The following is a 19,446-nucleotide window of genomic DNA, read 5'->3' on the forward strand; positions in this document are numbered from 1 at the left end:
ATCTGTGTCTGTTATGGGCTTTTTTCTCAAAGTAATGCCCTTGCGCTACAGTGAGTTCAGCAGAGGTCAGACTTTAGATGTAGAAAATGTACAAGAGATATTTTAAATTTAGTGGAGCCCTCGTCTGCAGCTGTAAATAAAAAACAAGCTGGTGGTTTGCAAATTATCGAATAAGGAGCCTGAACACAACGTGTATTTCTAGTTGAGCTATATCCATTTTAACAGTACCAATGTTGTTCTCCCTGTAACAGAGAATATTTTTCCTCGAGGGGCTCTTGAAGAAATCCTGGTGAAATCATGGACGGTAAGGGGGAGAGTACTCTTTGACTTTCAGTAAGAAAGTTGTCTTCTGACCAATACGTTAGTTAATAAGTGCAAGTGTTCAGAAAGCTTGGTAAACATTTTAGCAAGGGAAATAATGTTGTACTGACTTCACTTGAGGAGGTGTTTGAGGTTGCCCCTCACCTTCATTGTTGTCACCTTTGCTCTGTCTGTCCCATTCCTCTCTCTGTACTTGATTTTTCTTTTTTCCATTATTTATACCTTTGATCCATGTTTCTTTGCTCTATTCTCTTCCTTGAGCAAAGCATATGTGAGAATATGCTTTCTTGCCTGCCTTGTATCTTCCTCTTCAGCTTCTGTTGGGAGAACCTATGTGGATGTCTCTGTAGAGCTCCTGGCTACACCTTTACAGGTCTCAAGGCTTTTCTTTGTAACAGCAGCTATTGTACAAGCAGCTACATAGGAGGAAAAGTCAGCACTAAATTCCCTGCAAGTTTTCTGCCTGCCAGCCAGCCCAGATCGCAAGCTGAGAGTGTCTGCAAGCACATTTCCATCCAGCCAGACAGCAGGAAGCTGCTTTACCTTCCTTTAGGCAAAGTAGTTTTTTTAAGAATGCCACTTGCTGCTCTGATTTAGTTTCAGTTGTCATTAGCCTGTGATTAGAGCATTGTGGATGTTTTTATTCTGTGGCAGCCTTCCTCTAACTGGATGGAAATAACACCGAGTTTAATTTTTGCCTTAGCTGATGATGACTTGGATCTCTTGGCCTCCCTCCTGGAAGAAGGCGAGGCAACTGAGGAGGAAGATGCCCCAGAGGATGAGGGCGGAAAACCAGATGAATACGATGAGCTCTTTGATGCAGAAGATGATGCGTCCTACACTGAGGAGGTTGATGCTGAGGACAGCGTGATTGATGAGCAGAAGGAGAACCTGGCTACGTTGTTTGGAGATGTAGATGACCTGCTGGAAGAGGAGGCAGCAGAAGAAACTGTCCCTGCTTCAGCTCCCAGTCAGGCAAAAGAGAAAACCAACCAAGAACTGCAAGGTTTCTGTAACAGCATCTTTTATCTGATTTGTGATATCTTGTCTCTAGAGAGCTAATGGGCAGAAGGCAGGGCCTGCTGCTTCTCACTTTAGGATGGTGCCCAGAGGGGGCATACAGAAAGTCCTTGTGAAAGTTTCTAAGTCCAGTTTTCAGTGCTCAGTGGCCAAACTCACCGAACCTGTTTTTCGGAAAGAAAGACAGAAGACTGAAGTAAGCCAGGTAGACTGAACTAGCTGTGATGAGCAGGACAGGGAAGGTTGCCTGTGTACCCGTGCCTTGTCTGATGAAGAGCTGTCTTCATTCAGAAGATGACAGTCTTCAGGGCTGTCATCCTGGCATCCTTCACCAGCACAGCAATCCCTTCCCCCTCAGGATCTGTCAGCAGGAGGTTCTGCTGTACCAGTCAGTGTGGAAGCAGAGCTGGCCACTGAGCCTTCCTCTGTCCAGGACATATATTTGATTATATTGGAATCATTTCTTTATATTAAGGAGTGCAATCATCAGCCATTTAAATTGTCTTATGTTCAGTAGGAAAGATATATGCAACATGGCAAGGAACATACCACGGTCTGGTAAAATATTTATATAAGAGAAGTCAATTCCAGGATGTATGGAAAAGTGTCCCTTCACTGTGAGATATGCAGACTCAAGTAAATCTGTATTGTGACTGGAGTCTTTGTTTTCTATGTTCCTATGATGTAGTAAAACTGCCAGACTTCCAGGGATTTCATAAATCCCTGTTTGCAATGGCTTCCTGCTGTTTTCATTATTATCCTTTTTCTTCTCTCTTTCCTAGCTGAGCTGAGAAAATTGCAAGAACAGATGAAGATGTTACAGGAGCAGTTGCAAAAGACTGCTATTGGGCAGCAATCCAGTTCAGGCCCTGCGAAGAAAACCCTTGGTAATGAGACTGATTAAATGGGTTTATGAAATCGTTGGCCTACCAACACGCAATTTATAGGCAAGACTCCAGATAATCCTGCAGTGGTCACTGAATAGCAAGGAGGAATGATGGTCTGGTGTATTCCCACACAGGTTGTTTCCTGCAGCTACAGACTAAATTAATGAGCTGCAGTTTTGGTGTTGCATCATGGGTTGATTCTACATGGGACAGCTTTCATGACTGAAGTGCTCTAGGGTCTTCTGCTGGAAGTGTCCCTTCTTACTGGCAGACATTGGTACGCCCAGAAAACACAACTATGTTTGTTGTTGTAGCACATTGGGTGTAGTAATGAAACTACATGGGCAAATTGGAAAGCAAGGGGATGTTCCTACTTTCCACAGATTTGTGGTTTCAGTGACATCCAGAATTTCAGGTCCTCATGAGGAAGAGGCATTGGGGCTTTTCCAGCTGTTGCATTTCAGATGCTGGCAACTTAGCTGAAGGGCTTCTATGTGGACTTGTTATTCAGAGAATTACTTAATTTGGAGCAGTTCTTAGTGTTTGAGTCCAGATCCTGAGATCTCATAAATATTTTTTTGTTTCCTTGGCCAGGTAAGTCTCCCTGTCAACCTTTAAAGGAAAGGAAAGTTCAGAAGCTGCAAGAGTCGCCATGTTTCTCAGCCCAGTTGGGCAGTCCTTTACTGCCAGCCAAGCGAGGAATCCAGAAATCAAAAGCATTCTCAGCAGGTACCATTCTCAGTCTGCCTTTCACTGAAACACGCTGGACTTTTGTTGAAAGCCTGTCTAGTTCACAGCAGTGGTGTAGACACATCCAGGGTAGTTTTACACTAGTCAGCACACCAGTAGCAGTCTGATCACAGTGGAACAGAGCTCACTACGGAGTTAATTGTTGTGTTTTTTGCAGTGGGTGCTATTCTCTGTACTGCTACGGTTAACCTGGACACTGACAGCAGTCTAGCTTGCATCTGTGTGTCCTACAGTTTAGCTTGCCTGGAAAATGAGAGCTGCTCTGGGAAGTTCCTCACCAGGCAGAACTCATTGCTTGAGTTACACATGACTGATCTGGAGCTGTCTGTTAGTTCCCAGCTGACTGGGAGACCAGTTTGGTTCAAATAAGACAGTTTTACACCTTTTTCTTAAGTGTGTTATATTAGACTCCTGTCTCTGTTCAGGTGTAAGTTAACGTTATTTTAGAAGTTTTCTTTCATTATCAAGATTTTTTTTTCTTGCTTTTTTTCCTGCTAAAGAGAACAAGACTCCTCCTCCACGGCAAGTCGTCAGTCTGGCGTTCCAGCCTCTCAAGTCTGCCACAGGGAACACACCCAGTAAGGTGACCAGAGAGAAGACTTCTCACATGCCTACATGCTCCAGTGCAACAACTCAGCCAGTGTCTGTGGAAACCTTCTCGGGGCTGAGATTAAGGTCAGCAGCCCAGCACTGAGCTCTGTCTGGGGACATCACGCTCCCATAATGGGAGAGAAAATGCCATCAGTCCAATGTCCTGTGATGCTAGTCACACAGGCGGCGTGCAGAGGACTGGATTTCTTATTTGCTGTATAGACATTGTTTAACCATGTCAGATTAGTCAGTTGTCATTAGGGGATGTAACACAAAGCCACAGCATTGTCTGGTTGGTCAGTAAATAAGTAACATTGACTTTTGGCTTCTTACCATATTTCTGTTTTCACGTTTGCTCTTTTCTAACGAAAAAAGCTATCATTTCATTAGCGCTGCCTTCCCTGGGATGTCCTCAGTGGTGGAGGAGGGAAGCAGTGGGCATGTGCAAAGCCCAACTCTGCTCCAGTTCAGCAGATTTTGCACCGCGCTGAGAAGCCTCAGGAGCCACTCATGATCCCTGTACTTGGTGTGGCCACAAGAGGTCTCTGAATACTCACGGTGTCTTTCCTCACCAGAAGCCATGCTGGATTTCCAAACCTTGCTCAGACAGTCATGATACTCACTCCTTCCTGAAATGAGCAGAGTTAACGCAGGCTTGGGGCTAAGTTGCAGTGCAGCTTTTTGGACAAAACCCAGCATGATCAGTAGCTTTCTGATATTTGTACAGTGTCCTGAACTGAGGGGTTTTGTTTCAAGTGAACTCAGGGTGAAATAAGGCACAGAGGCGAATTCAGGGTGAAGTAAGGCACAGAGGCATTTTGCAGCAAGACATAGTCTCCCCAGGAGAATGCTGGATGGTTTTGATCGTCTCTGTCCATTTATGCCAATGGATGTGTTCTCTTCACATGTTCTCGCTTGATCTAGAAAACCCCGGGTTTCATCAGCTGAAATGGACAGGAAAATGGCTAACCGGAAGCTCATCCGACTGTCCCAGCTGAAGAGCAAACTTGCTGCAGAAAATCTGGAGGAAATAGACTGGGTAACGTTTGGAGTCATAGTGAAGAAGCTCACTCCTCAGAGCGCAAATAATGTAAGTAACTTTGGTTTATCCCCTGCTCAGTTCAAGTGAAATGCTGGTCGTCTTTCCTGATAAATTAATTAGGTCTTCAACTTAATCAGCTAATTCCATGTAGTTAATGAGAAGCTTCTGTATTAAAGATCTTGGCTCATCTGGTTTCATGCAGTAATGCTGGTTTTAGTCCTCAGGGTAAGTCCCTAGATTATCTGGTGCAACTGTCCCAGACAGTAGCATTGGCTAACGTAACCATGGCATAAATATGTCTTAAATCTGTTCATCCACTGTTATATGTTAAATGCGAGTGCGAAATAAAGGACTATAACTCTCAGTCTTTCTAGACAGCCCTCTTGTTTTAAATGTGCCAATGCATTCTGCTTCCATAGTTTCCCTAGAGGCCATACTGTCCTAGATTGTGTACGTGTCCTATAGAAAGTCATTGATGAAACAGAGATCTGGATATGCCTTGGTTTTTTTGTTCAGTGGGGTAAAAACCTCTTTATTCAGCAAGCAAGAGTGCTGTCTACATAGGTGTAATGAAAGATTGACAGATCAGTTTGGAAGATTGGTGGTAGCACTATTATCGTGCCATTTTGGCCTTTAAGAATCCCAGAACTGGCTGTGTGGCATGGCTGGAAATATTGTATCTAACTTCTACTGAGGTTACAAATTGTGCTTTCCTAAATCAGGAAAAGGCTGGGGGCGGGGGCGGAAATCAGAATAACTTTAAAAGCAACAGCAAGAGGGGATGCAGTCAGTGTCCCGGTACTGAGAACTGAAAGGAAAGCGAATGTCTGTTCCAGGGCAGAACCTTCAGTATCTGGCGGCTGAATGACCTGCGGGATCTCAATCAGTGTGTCTCACTCTTCTTGTTCGGTGATGTCCACAAAGAGCACTGGAAGACGGACCAAGGCACAGTCATCGGGCTGCTCAATGCTAATCCTATGAAACCTAAAGAAGGCTCAGATGAGGTGAGAGGGTTTTTCACTGGCCCATCAGCTGTTGATAAAAACCCGTAGCTGAACTTTTTCATATCTGCTTGAGATTTAGCTTTATAACACATGTTAAGGCTGAAATTACAGCAGTCTGCCTAAACATTTTGAATTGCATTCAGATATTTGCGTGGTGTGTATTTGCTCCTGGCCTTCTGGAAGACTGAACTTCAAGAAGTCCTATTAAGCATCTAAAACCAGAGTTTATTCAAGTGTTTAATCTGCTCTTGGTAGCAGCTGGCTCTTCCACAGGTGTAGGGAATGTATTTTCATTTCGGTTTTTTCAGCTACTTCAGTGCAATGCCTGTTCAGCTTAGAGGTCTCTCAAAGCTGAAAAAGGTGGGGAAGCTCATTTCTCTCTTCTAATTTAAGCATGAGATGTGATTGCAAAATGTTTCCTGGTTCCAAAATCATGACTGAGAAGAAGCAATATTTGATTTATTAAACAAATGATGTATTATGTATAGTAAGTTGATATATAGTAGTTTGCTTGTTTAATCAATTACTTACAAATGCAGAACATGATGAATTACTTTTCTGTATGTGTCAAAACATTTTAGGTGGCTTCATTTTGCTAATAAATTAATTTTTTTAATATCTTTCTAATTGCACTGGAATGGAAACCGTTTTTACTGACTTCTGTCAAGGGGAATTTCAATCTAGTAGCTGGTGATGTAGTGCTTTGCATTTTAAATTCTTCAAATGGAAAAATTAAGAATCTCATTAATTGTCTATTAAGCTATATAATTGCTTGAATTAACATGAATAAGCAGTAGAAGGTCCTGTTGGTGAGTAGAAAGGCATACCAGATGTAATGTAAGGGTTGTATTTAACTGTTAAGAATGGCTCTTAGCTAAAATGTACACATTTAGAACTACATTAAAACTGACTTCTCAAAGTGTTTCTTACCTACAGACACAATCCCTAGTATCTTTGGTTGTGTGAAGTAGACACTCTTCTTGCACAGGAGTCAGTTTTGATTGGGCCTAGACACATGGAGAGGGACAGAGACCTCTAGTACCTCTCCTCTTCCCATCCACTGCCAAATGTGGTTGCTGTGATGGCGTCAGAGCCAAGCGGTTGTGAAGGACCATCATTTACAGCACAGCTAGATCTGCCTTTGCTGGTTCTTGGTTTCCTGAGGCTCTGAGCATAGAAATCCAACGTCTTTCATCTCTTTGTGAGAAAGAAATTAACTTCTTTTCTTTTTAACTGAGCCTTTTCTCAATCTGAACAGGACATGTGGCTTGCTTAAACTAGGCCTGCCTTTTAAAACTGCACTGTTAATACCAGAGGTACGAAACTGGACCAGAGTGAAATCAATGACATCTAGAGAGAAGCCCATCCAGTCCTCCTCAAGGCGTGTTCTGATTTCTTTCTAGGTGTGTTTGTCTGTAGACCATCCCCAGAAGATCCTCCTCATGGGTGAAGCTCTGGACATGGGCACCTGCAAAGCCAGGAAGAAGAATGGTGATCCTTGTGCACAGATTGTGAACCTGGTCTGTATCCCAGTAGTTAGGACATCCTTAAGCTGTTGGTAAAAATCTGGCTGCTGATTTTGTACAGATGCTCTGACTCTTTGACTTGTTTCTGGATCTTGAATTGTAACTAACTGAAGTGGGTGGAGAAACTGAGTAATGAAACCCAGAGGAGCTGCCTCTGTGATGGCACTGTAGCAGCAGCACGGTAGTTCCCTAAATGCAGAGCTGGTGCTGCAGTGAAAAGGGATGGTCTTGACCCATGACTGCCACCGCCTCCACACCCTTTCACTGTCCTTTGCGCTGGTGCAAGCTTCCATGCACTGCACTAGAGAACTCATCCAAGGTAAAACAATAAGAGGTTTTTCTTGGGAATGGTTGTGTTTTCCAGAGATGTTTTTAACCCAATGAGTTCCCTGGTCCAGTGTGCCTGCAAGCTGCCAGAATATTTATACCTGAATGTGGGGCACTGGAGATGAGAGGAAAAAGGTGCTGGGATTCTTCTTTTAGGGACAATGCTGACTTGTGCTAGTTTAAAGGACTTGTGGACTATGTCACTTCATGGCTATGGTGATGTTAGGATACCCAAAAGGAACCCTGTCTGAGTCAGAAGGGTTATAGTTAGTAGGGTAGCACCTAGAAGGAGGAGAGAAAATGAAGGAATGAAGAACTGGGGAGGAACTCAAAGTGTGTGGAGTGAGAGGAAGACAAATACAGAAGGTACTTGTAGCAAAACAAGGCTGTGATTGCAGACTCACTCCAGGAGGTGGCTGCGCACAGGGCTGTCAACGGCAGTGAGACGTTCCAGCGCCACCTGGAGCAAACCATAGATGAAGGCTGTCTGACAGAAAAACCTCATGAAGGAATTGTCTGTCTGTTTAATTAGTGACAAAAAAACCTTTGATTGTGGGGTAATTGTAGTTATACAAATCTGGGGCAGATGAATATCAATGAGAATGGAGGGGTGTTTGGTAAAGAGTTAAAGAACACCCTGAGTGAGTGTGCTTATGGCACTGCTGTATTTGACTGGCAGGCTCACTATCTTCCGTTCTAAACTCCCTCAGATTGACGCTGAAAACTGATGAATTAATTTGAAATGAGTGCATGAAATATCTTGCTCCAGTGTTAGCTTTCCTTTGCGTTCATACCAGTAAGAAAACTGCATACAGTTCAGAGTCAAGAGTACAGAATCTGGGCAAGAGGACCTGGGACATCAGTTGACTTGAGCCAAGGAATAGCCTTAAAATTCCTTGACACACAGGTTTTTTTCCAGTGATTAGTATGGGCAATTTTAGTTTTGTTTTTCATTGCTGGAGTGTGGGCATATGTTTGCTGAGTTGGTCAAATGCTGGAATACTGCAATAGAGATGTTACTTCAGTGTAGCCGTAGAAGGATGCATGTGGGTGAGAGGAATGAAGTAATTGCTAGTGTTCTGCAACAGGCTTCTCCCATTTCTTTTCAGAACGACTGTGAATATTGTCAGTATCACATACAATCCCAGTACAAGAAGCTCAGCTCGAAGCGAGCAGATCTGCAGTCCACCTTCTCTGGTGGCCGCATTCCCAAAAAAGTTGGTCGGAAAAATCCCAGTTTGAAGGAGAGGCTGTGTCAGGATGGGTTTTACTATGGAGGTGTCTCTTCAGCAGCATATGCAGCCTCAGTGTAAGATAAACCACTTTTTTCCCTTGCTTTTGAGCAGAATTTCCCTCCCACATTCAAGTGAGCCTGAAGCTATCTCTAAGGGGGTCTATTTAGTTAGAGATCCTTTTGACTTAACTACATTCACCAAATAGGAATAAACGCCCCACGTTTGGTGTAATCCTCCTGACCCCATGGGTAACAGAGCTGCTATTTGGTAGGAAAATTTTAACAGTCGGCGCTAAGATGTGGTAAGGGGTGTTTTTACCTCTAAATTAATGCTGTGTTGTAAAGCCAGATGACATTGTGTTTCAGTAGATGAAATTAACTTTGTCATGAGATCCCAAGCATTCAAGTCTCTGAGTATTTTTCTGGTCCGTTCCCTTGCCATGTTTTGTTACAGAGCATTGCATTTAATCCCAGACTCAGTGTATTCTGTATTTCCTCCTCCTGTCCTCCTTGACTTAAATAACACAGTATCGCTATGTGTTAATGAAGAGACAGTAGTACACTCTGCGTCTTAAGTGACCAGGATCAGTAGATCAGCATGCATCTCACAACTAGCATGGTGGCACCAGGTCCTTCATCCAAATCCCCCTGAAGACAGCTGTGGAAAGATGAGTCACAGCTGGATCAAGCCCTGTGTTTGCACATGGCTTACCACTGCCCTCTGATAACTGGTGTGACTCCACAGTAATGAAGCAATTCCAGCCTCCTCTCCATCCCTGGAACTAACTGTGAGCAAAGCATAGCCATTACCTATGTTTAGTTTTCTCTCAGTGCATAGGAAGTACATATCTCTACCCAGGGAGAAATGCAAGATCCTAAACATTGTGCTAGAATTCGGATTTAGATCCACATCCTTCCCAAAGACAGACAGATTGACAGTAGAGAGGCACCCTTTAGGGTGGCTGGAGTTTTGTTGAAGCACTGGACTAGTGTTCGAGGTCCTGTCCTTGCTCTAAGCATGGGAAAACTCTGATGTTCTGATTTTGTTTCCTCTTTCTAGTGCAGCAGCTGCAGTACCGAGAAGGAAGATTCAAACCACTCTATCCAATCTTGTCGTGAGAGGAGTTGATGCAATTGTCCAGGAAACCAGGCAGAAAATTGGTACCTAACTACCCATGTAGTCTCCTCACCCTCCAGATACTGCCAGCTTGATGTGTAGCTGTGTCCCAGGACCCTGATACTCACTGAATGAATCTGGCAATTGGTTTGCTACAGAGATAGCCGTTTGCAGGCTGCTTTCTCAATTGATCAAAGCTCCTCTTCCCTCTGAGATCGCAGCTGCAAGGCAAATGTAACTAAGCAACTGTGTAGCTCCATGCATCTTTTTTTCATCAGTGCCCCTGAATTAAGTCTCCTGTTCTGTCTTTGGACAGTGACAGAAGATCTTTGCCAGATTAATGGGAATTGGAAGTTTTAAGCACTTTGGACCAGATAATTTATTTTATTTGATTAAAATAAATGACTTCTGTCAGTCTTGAAAGCTTCCAAGGAATACTAAGTATAAATCAGAGTCAGGTCTGCAATGCAGGGGACCTCCTGAGTACCCAGCCTGTTCCCTGTGCTTTTCTTTTGCGATCTTCAAAGTATGTTCCTTCCATAGCCTTTGGGATATCACCGATCTTCTCTGCCTCCATTTCGTTTCTGTAAGGCTTTTAATATTACACGTCTTCATGCTCAGTGGAGGGCAGATGTCAGGTTATTCAAACTATGTGCTCTAGATGCTACTTAGATGTCTTCTTCACATCTTTCCGTTCCCTCAGTTGCCTCCATTTCAGACAACATAGTGTGTGTCCTGTCTCTAGCTTTTAGCTGCTCTTAATTCTCCACAGATAAGATGTGGTGGCTTCAGGGCTTTCAAGCGTTCTAAAATGGGAACGGTGGGAGCACAACCAAGACTGACTGATGAAATTGCTGAACAGGTAGAAACATCTTCATGATGCATTCTGTGAGGACAAGGCCTTGGTCAATCAAATATAACATAGAAGTTGGCCTTGCTTTGGTGGGGTGCTCACTCAGGTGACCCACAGGGGTTTCTTCCAACCTAGCCTACTCTACATCTCTGAAGCCAAGCCTGCTTCCCTTCCAACTCTGTTGTATTTCTGCCTCTTCCACTCCAGGTGCAGCAAAGAGACCCATGCAGTGTTCTGAGGAGTTCAAGGAACTGCTGGCACAGCCAACTTTTGGAGCACGAAACCTCTGCAAACACTGGACCAAAGCAGGTATTGTCCTTTTGCCTGAAGGAAAACCCACTCCTGAAATCACTTAACCTCCTTCTGAGAAAACATTACTGGCTTTTCTTGGTTTGGTTTGGGTTTTTTTCCCCAGATGCTGAAAAGAAGCAAGGGACCAATTTCCATTCTATCTCTGCTTCAGCACTGCTCAAGCAACAGAAACAGAAATTGCTGGAGGCCAGAAAAAAGCGATCTGAAGAGATTCAGAGGCGGTAATACATACTGACTTTAACAGGAAGGGTTCTGTTATTGTGACCCTAAGTATAACTGTGGGAGGTGTTACAGTGCCTAGCAACTGGAAGGCATGGTGGGAAGAGGCTGATTAGAGTAGGAAACTCGGGTCAGGAGTCCTGGTTCTGTTCATTGCTGGCTTGTAAAGGTCTTCTGAACCTTAAGATTTGCCAAATGTTTTGTGTGTATCTTGTTAACAAACCTAAGAACCACCTCCGAAGAGCCATGCTGAGGTTGAGGTGAGACTGAGGTTGATGAGGCTACTTGGCTACAAAAGGCTTAACAGGAGCCTTTTGAGAATAGTAAGGAGCCTAAGGAGAAAAATAAGAGTAGGCACAATCATGATGATATTTCCCCAAAATACTCTCCCAGCCTACAACACTATGTATTTCAGGGATTTTCCAAGCTAGAGGTGGTGTCTGTCACAATATCTCTGAAGGTTTTGGTTTTTTTTTTTTTCACATGAACCTGTCCAACCTCTCACCATGACCTATGTAAATCTAAGCTTTTTTGTGACTCCTGTGACAAGGAGTCCCACTGCATAACTTCCTGTTCTGCAAAGAAGCCCATTTTTGTGCTTTCAGCTCCTACCTCCCAGCTTCATTTGATGCTTCTCTCTGGTTTTAGTTTTCGAAAGCAATTAGTCATTCACTCCTTGTTGTGACTTCAAGTCACTCTTGATTTCAGCGACCCAGTGAGTTCCTTACCAGTCTTGTTTTCCTCTCCTGAATACCTGAATTGCTGCATGATTTTCCAGCAATAAAAGGGACAATTAGTGAAAAATTGGTCTGCATCCCTTCCACTCCTATCTGTTTCTTAAACATGTGTGTCTTTGACTTGTGTCCCTATTTCAATGGATTATTCTTGTCTTACAAGGTTTCTCCAGAACACAAGTAAAGCTGGCAGCCCTGCTTTGCCATCCTCCTCCAGACAGTCCTCGCTCCATTCCACAATACCTGGGGCAGAGTTTCCCAAAGCCGCAAAAATGTCAACTCCTCAAAGGCCCAGACTGGGCACAGGCTTCTCAGAAGGAGAAGATATCCTCTTCTTTGACAGGTCTCCACCTCCAACACCAAAGCTAGACAGCTTGGCAGAAGCCAAAAAGGTAACATCTCTTTTGAATCTTTTGAGTATTAAGAAGGGGAGGTTAAGGGAAGTTTGGTTTGTGGTAGTAGAGGAATCTTTGATCAGATACAGGACAGCTCAGTGCTGATACTGGTGAAGTTCCTGGTTTGTGGGATCAGACTGGTCTGTATTACAGTACACAAGAAACTCTGCGGTTCCTGACAGCTGTTAGTACCAAGGTTCATACTACCATCTTGCCTGAGGTCAACCTCCAGAGCAGTGGAACTGCTGCTAAAGAGGGGGCTGCATCTGTTGTGTTTGGCCACAGGGTCTGGTGTCTCTTGCTGATTCAAAATTCACCTGAATTAGTCAGCAGCAGGTTGTTACGATCTGTCTCGTGTGTGATGCTCATGAGCTTGCTCTTGATCTTCTCCAAAGACAAGCATCACTGAAGCTACTGATACAATGGCAATTTCGCAAATGCCAGTTGGGCGTGGACAGGGGACAGAGGAGCCTCTTGGGATGGGACTGGGGAAAAAGAGAAGGGGAGATAAGGCATCTCATTTAAGTCATGAGCCTGATGCTAAGCTTTCTGCTGAAGAAACACCTCTTTATACAAGCTAGCAGCTTCTGTGAGTAGAAGTGACTGTTCTTCATGACCTGACATAGTCTGTCACCTCTTGGGGACATTACCATTGGAGAGCAGTTTGGAGTAGCTGTGTTGCTCTGCTTGCACTCTGTTCATGCAGACAGGACAGAGCTTCTCTGTCCACCAGTGGCTGCTCTTTTGCTCTTGTGTTTTGGGGCTTTGGGACACCTTAAAGCATCAGGTTCTGGATAGGTCCTGGACCAGGATGGGAGGTGCTGAAGTGATTTTTTACAGAAGAAAGGAGAGCAAGGCCTGTCACTATTGATTGTTTTACAAGCATGAAAACACTTAAGTGCTAGGAAGGAGCAGGGGATTTGTGCTGAAAATCCCTGAAGTGCTAAACTGCATATTTGTTCTTTGGCATTGCTAGTGCTGTGTATTGTGGGTGTTTTCTGTCTGCCAGGTAAGCAACAGGGAACTAAACTGGTTTAGCTATATTATGCCACGAGTTTGGACAAGTTTGGCCTCTAGCCAGAAGAGACTGTGTCTTTCCTTGGCACAAATCTGTTCACATGTTTGTCAAAGAAACCCTTCTCTTCCGGCAAGGAAGGAGTCTTAACATTTTGGGAGTATGGAAGGGAATAGTTGTATGCAATTTTCTATTAGTTCCCAATTATTACTAATTTATGTTGAAATCTCAAGTGATTTGATTCTTCTGGAAAATGTACTGATTTGTGAAGCAATTAAAGCACAGCTGCAGAGATATCAAGCCTGGTAACACCCTTGGAGGAGTGATTTTGTGGTTTGGGAAGTCAAGAGATGTTGGGTGATGTGATGAATTAGTTGCACAGCAGAGCTGGGAATTTTATTGGGCCTCTCTTCGGCCAGCTCTGTGCTCAGGCCAGTGGATCTTGTCTCCTCCATTTGACAGACTCCCTCTGCTATTTCTGGAAGTAGGAACGTGGGAGCTAGAGTGATCACCAACATATTCACTGCTCTTTCCTGTTTTCTAGCTGGCTGCGATACGCCGACTACGAGCAAAAGGCCAGATCCTTGCTAAAACTGACCCTAACAGTGTCAAGAGGAAACGAGCTGATGTTGATGATGTCCTAGAAATTGTTGAAAGAGTTGAGAAAAATGTTGCTCAGCCACAAGGTACAGAAGCAGAGAATGGTATGTAATGTTAGCTTCTAGTGTGGCAAAAATATAATTATGTCCTGCTGAATGGAGCACTAGTTGTTGGGTTAAGGACTTAATTACTGCACCAAACAGAGGCCAAGTTAGGTCTGTTTAGAACTTAAAGGGTTTGTTGCAAAGGCTAAACAATCTCTAACCCTGTGGAGAGAGTGAGATGTAATCTGATAGCTCCCTGTCCTCATATTTGTTCCCTTTCCTCCAGCACTTGAGCATCTGCAATGCACAGCTGACTTAACCAAGGGAAACCAAGAAATAGTCCCACCTGTGACGGTGTCTGAATTTTCTGTGGGAACTTGAGTTTGCCTGCTGGTGATTTACTGTGTGGTCTTGGATGAATTGCTTAATTCCCTTCAAAGCTTCTCCATCAGTCAGGAAGGCAACACTGCTCTCCCCTGGGAGTGATGTGAAAATTCATAGTACAGTACTTAGAGAAGATGCAATGTTATTTTAAAAAACACTTTTATTTTTTCTGAAGCTATATTTGAACTTGGCTTGATGTTCTCCTGAACAGGCTGCTGTTTGACCTGAACATCTGCCTGAGAGACCTGAGACTTCCAAAATCTCCTACAGTGGTCATGCTTAGAGATCACAATCTTGTTTTAAACTTGGCTTCTGTAGGACTTGAACCCTTTTGTCTCCCTAGATATGGATGAACTGGAGCCTGCCCAAAAGAAACAGCGTGAGCAGCTGGCCTATCTGGAGTCAGAAGAATTCCAGAAAATCCTGAATGCCAAGTCCAAGCACACAGATGTCCTGAAAGAGGTATGGCCTCAATCCAGCCATGACTGAGGGCTCAGAACTAGGAAGCTGTCTGGACTCCTCATAATGATTTTGGCAAGAAGCAGGCACCCAAACATGTCATAGGCACTGAATCATCCTGATGAATAGGGTCTCTGAGCACACAGGGCACAATGCCTGCAGGTCAGCATTATTGCCATAACCATAGTAAGGTCAAGTTGCCATCGTCTTTATTTTGCTGTGTTTGCAAGAATCGGTGAAGTTTCCTGGTTAGTGGATGATCAAAGAAATCCTTCTACCTTAAAACCAAATTAGCCACGTGCCTATTTTGTCCCTCATTTCTTGACATCTTTGCCACATAGAGACAGCTGCCACCTTCATCTGGGACTCACGTGAGTTGCAGAGCCTGTGAAATGCTAGCAGTTGCCCTGAAGAGCTAAGAGGTTGGGTTTCTCCCGTCCAGGTCTTTGCTTAGCCTGTTCCCAGGGATACAGCATCTCCAGTGGCACAGGGCTCTCGTCTTGGACATGTTGTATTGGTATGAAGTCCTGGTAGTTTCAGGGTCTTCTGAAGAGTAATATTTTGGCTAAGAACCTATTCCATTCATTACATCTACCTACATGACCTCTCCCTGCACTGTCCTCGTAGGTATATGCTTATTTCAGTAGTACATGCTGTTGTTAAACCCTCCCACTGATACATCTCGGAGGTGGCTCATTTCGGTGTTGGTGAAGCACAACATGTGCACTGTATGGATTTTTTGAAGCAAGAGATATTCGGTGTTTCTCTCGCTCCCAGGCTGCAGTCTACTTCAAGTAGGCCCGGTAGTAATTTGCCCTAAGGCCATTTATGGAGTGGTTTCTCCCATCTTTGTCTCCTCACAACCCTTTTTGTGTGCCCCTGCAGGCTGAGGCTGAACTGCAGGAGCAATACTTTCAGCCGCTGGTAAAAAAGGAAGAGATGGAAGAGAAGATGAGGAGCATTAAAGAAGTGAAATGTAGAGTTGTGACGTGTAAAACGGTGAGTGAAGGGGAGCTTGGGTGACAGCAGGGGAGTGGGACATGGACTGTACAAAATAATGCTGGACCATCCTGTGGACTCCCCATTAGTCACTCTCTTGGCCATAACCCAGCGCAGGGATGAAATGGAGATGGTTTCATTCCTTATAACTTGCTGAGAGCAGCCTGTGCACTGAGTGACATGAAGACACTGGCAAGGCAGGCTTTAGTGCTGTGCTGAACATCTCAACTTGATGATTATGCCAGTGTGCTTCTTGGGTGTTGGTGTCCTGAAAATATTTATCAGTTTCTTCCCTGAAGTGCTTTGTACCAGGACCCTCAGTTCCCTATATTAGATGACAAAATAAGCGAAGTGCCTTGAAAACGTAACACTGGGTGGGATTCCTCTATCTGCATTTCCAGGGACTTTGCCGTCAGGAAGAGGGGTGGAGCTTTGTTACTATGCTAAATGTGCTGAGAGGAAGGGAGCAGTTATCTCCCATTCCCAGAGTTTCAGCCCCTGCTGGACTGTCCCCCTTGCTGCCTTTCCTGTCTGTTTTGGGGCTGCACAGAGGGCCGCAGTGTGCCCCATGAGGTGCTGGGAGCACCCAGCACAAGGTGGTGGCAAAGAGGGGAGGATGGCATTAGAAGGAGCAGTGACAAAGCCTGGGGCGCTGATCTCAGACTGGTGGGAGAAGACAGAGGTGCTTTCCTGCAGATGTTCAGCTGTCACCAGTCTCGCACGCTGGCGAAGCACTCACAGCTCGCTCTCTCCTCCCTGACAGTGTAATTACACCTATTTCAAGCCTCTGGAGACGTGTGTGCAGGATAACCACGACTACCACTGGCATGATGCCATCAAACGATTTTTCAAATGTCCATGTGGAAACCGAGCTATTTCCCTTGACAGGCTCCCAAAAAAGCCCTGCAGGTAAGAAATGAGCCTCGTGAAATAGTGAATGGGGCTTTTCTACTGTCCATTCACAATAATGTGATGGGAGTCACATAACCACATGCTAAACTGGGAACATTAGCCCTTGTGCTAAGCTGTGTGGGGCTGGTTTTGGGCCCCCTCATACTGTGCAGCAAACATGCGCCACAGTGGCCCTCACCTGCCATCTTTATCTTTCAGTACATGTGGCCTCTTCAAGTGGGAGCGAGATGGGATGCTTAAGGTAAGTGTGAGCCAGCAGTTTCTGAGCGCCTCAGCACTCTGCCTGCTTCTCTTGGTACTTCCATCCCACACTTTGCTTTAGTGCCCTTACAGCTGCCAACAAAGCCAAGCAGCTCTCCATTTTGTCAGGTACACACAGGTACCTGCAGGCTGTGTTTTAGTGGACTTTCTCCTCTTGCTTTCTGTTCTTGAAGCGTTATTTTATTTAACCGTGGGGAATTTGCTTTTGACCAAAATTGTAAGAATTCAGAGCGTCAAGGTTCCTAGAGTGTCTGTCAATATTTAATCAGATAATTTAGCGCTATCATAACTTCTGTCAAAGAAATGTTTGAGACACATCTTACCACACGTTTAACTCCTTTTCTCCATGGTTCATATTTCTAGGAGAAGAAAGGTCCGGAGATTGGTGGAGAAACCCTTTTACCAAGAGGGGAGGAACACCCAAAATTTCTCGGTAGTCTCAAGTGACCTGGAGTTGATTTTTTCATAACATAAGGATGGATTTCTGTGTCTAAAACACACATTTCTTTACTGGAATGCTGAGAGGATTCTGGTTTTTAGGGATGAATGAGCAGGGGAGTGAATTCCTGATGAGAAGGGCACCCACAAAGTCTCCACCAGGCCACTGCATGGATATTCAGTTTTGATCTTTTTACAATTGACTGAATAAGGCTGCATGTGAAGTACACATTCATGCCTGCTCTTTTTTTACTAATAACTTGTTTACAACAAGATTTAACCTAGAAAAGAGACAGCTAGAGAAGAATTTGTACCAAGAAATCCCTGGGCATCCCACAATTTATGTTGAATGGCTGGTGTAGAGTGACCTCACCAGAATTTTAAGTGACAAATCATCATGAACTGGGGTGGACTCTATACTCCATAAGTACTTGTGAAGTTAATAGTGCGGTGTGTAAATGCCAGCCTGTCAAGGTTTTTCAGCTGTTGGCCAAAAAGGGGTGTGAGAGGGTTGTAGCCGCAGAGCAGTCTTCACTGGCTCCAAAATTGCTCACTTTTAGCCTTTAAGAACAGATGTCAAATGGTTCCTGCATTGTCTCCTTGGCTTATGTGTTAAAAAAAACAGCGGTGTTTACACTGCAGACTGTCGGGAGCTCTTTTGAAAGCTCTTTCCCTATCACGCAGCCCATACTGGGTTCCCAGCACCGTCCACACTACACCACCTTTACGGCTACAAACCTCCAGCTCCCCCTTTGAAAAGGATTTTAATGAATCTGGGACTGGTTTGTGAGTGGTTTTAAAGAGCTGAACGATACATTTAATACCTTTTACCCTTTTTCTGGCATTTTAAATTTTCCTGGAATCTTTCCCAGTCATCACCATGTCAACCTTGGCTGCTGGCACAGCTACATGGTGACAGTAGCTGTCTCGGACCAAGCGGGATGAGGTCTCCAAGGGGTGGCTCCTGAGAAGGGCTGTCTTCATACAGGTGTTTTTCTGAAAGCACATCTCTGTAGGGATACTTAGGGCATTTGGCCAGCTTTTCCTGGACCTGATCCTTCTGCTGCCCCTAGGTCATGCCCAGCAGGACCACAGGGTATTTTTTCAGTGCCTAAAACCACTAGTACCTCAGTGATTTGGTGAAACTGCCACCAACAGTCTCACATGTCCAGTGGCCTTGTCGATACCTCTTTTGTTTGCTTGCACAGGGGCTGGGAGAGCAGTAAGTTACTTCATATGAAGCAACTGGGCAGATCTACCATGTAATTCTGCAGCCCTCATCTCCTACAGGTGCTTTTGCTGGGCATATTGCATTCATTTCAGTCTCATGTCGATACCATTTGATGGGTGGGGTGTCATTGGTACATGGCTAAATATGTAACTGTGACATTGCTTGGCAATGTCTCCTGCTGATTCCTCATTGTGAATAAATAAGGCGCACAATAAAATGCTCCCTGGGTCTGTATGGTATCATTTCTCTGAGGAAGAGGATAAGTTGCTTGCTCGACATCTTCATTAGCCCAAGAGCTTGGTGCTGAATCACCAAAAGGAATTGGTTTGTGGTCCATAACTCCGTCTGCCATGCAGTTTTATTATTCAGACCAGCAGGAGTTTCTCACCCAGAGTCCACAAAACCAGCATGAAATTCCACATTCACTATCAGCCTGTAGCTGGCATGTTGAAAGCTTCAGGCTTTTTCCAGTTCCTGTCTCTTTGGCCAATGAAAAGGAGATTGCAGAAATTAAACCGTCAAAGGTGGAGTAATGCTTTATCTTCATAAATGCCCACAGGACTGTGATATGTAGGAAAGTTACATTCCTCATTGGGAGACAAGGGATGAAAGCAATACTCTGAATTCACCCTTGTATGCAAAAATAGGATGAAGAAACCAAGGCCCATTGCTTTGCTTCAACCCCAGCAGTAAACGAGGAGTGAGGGAGATCGATGTAATGGATTTTATGTGCCTCAGTCTATTTTTGGAGATACTTTTCTTCTGCCAGAC

General features: G+C 44.4%; 1 protein-coding gene across 1 annotated transcript; it reads left to right on the forward strand.

The window, feature by feature from the left end:
- Positions 1–276: 276 nt before the first annotated feature.
- On the forward strand, positions 277–17,453 carry MCM10 (minichromosome maintenance 10 replication initiation factor). Its single transcript, XM_075722298.1, has 19 exons — positions 277–304; positions 1,025–1,327; positions 2,124–2,228; positions 2,823–2,957; positions 3,479–3,653; positions 4,494–4,659; positions 5,448–5,615; positions 7,019–7,135; positions 8,578–8,777; positions 9,763–9,863; positions 10,880–10,981; positions 11,088–11,205; positions 12,101–12,329; positions 13,892–14,051; positions 14,719–14,837; positions 15,720–15,833; positions 16,597–16,742; positions 16,944–16,986; positions 17,370–17,453. Exons 1-19 carry the CDS (start codon positions 298–300, stop codon positions 17,451–17,453), a joined length of 2,592 nt encoding a protein of 863 aa, XP_075578413.1. The 5' UTR covers positions 277–297.
- Positions 17,454–19,446: the final 1,993 nt, after the last annotated feature.

Source organism: Pelecanus crispus, chromosome 1 (assembly GCF_030463565.1).
Source record: "Pelecanus crispus isolate bPelCri1 chromosome 1, bPelCri1.pri, whole genome shotgun sequence".
Lineage (NCBI taxonomy): Eukaryota > Metazoa > Chordata > Aves > Pelecaniformes > Pelecanidae > Pelecanus > Pelecanus crispus.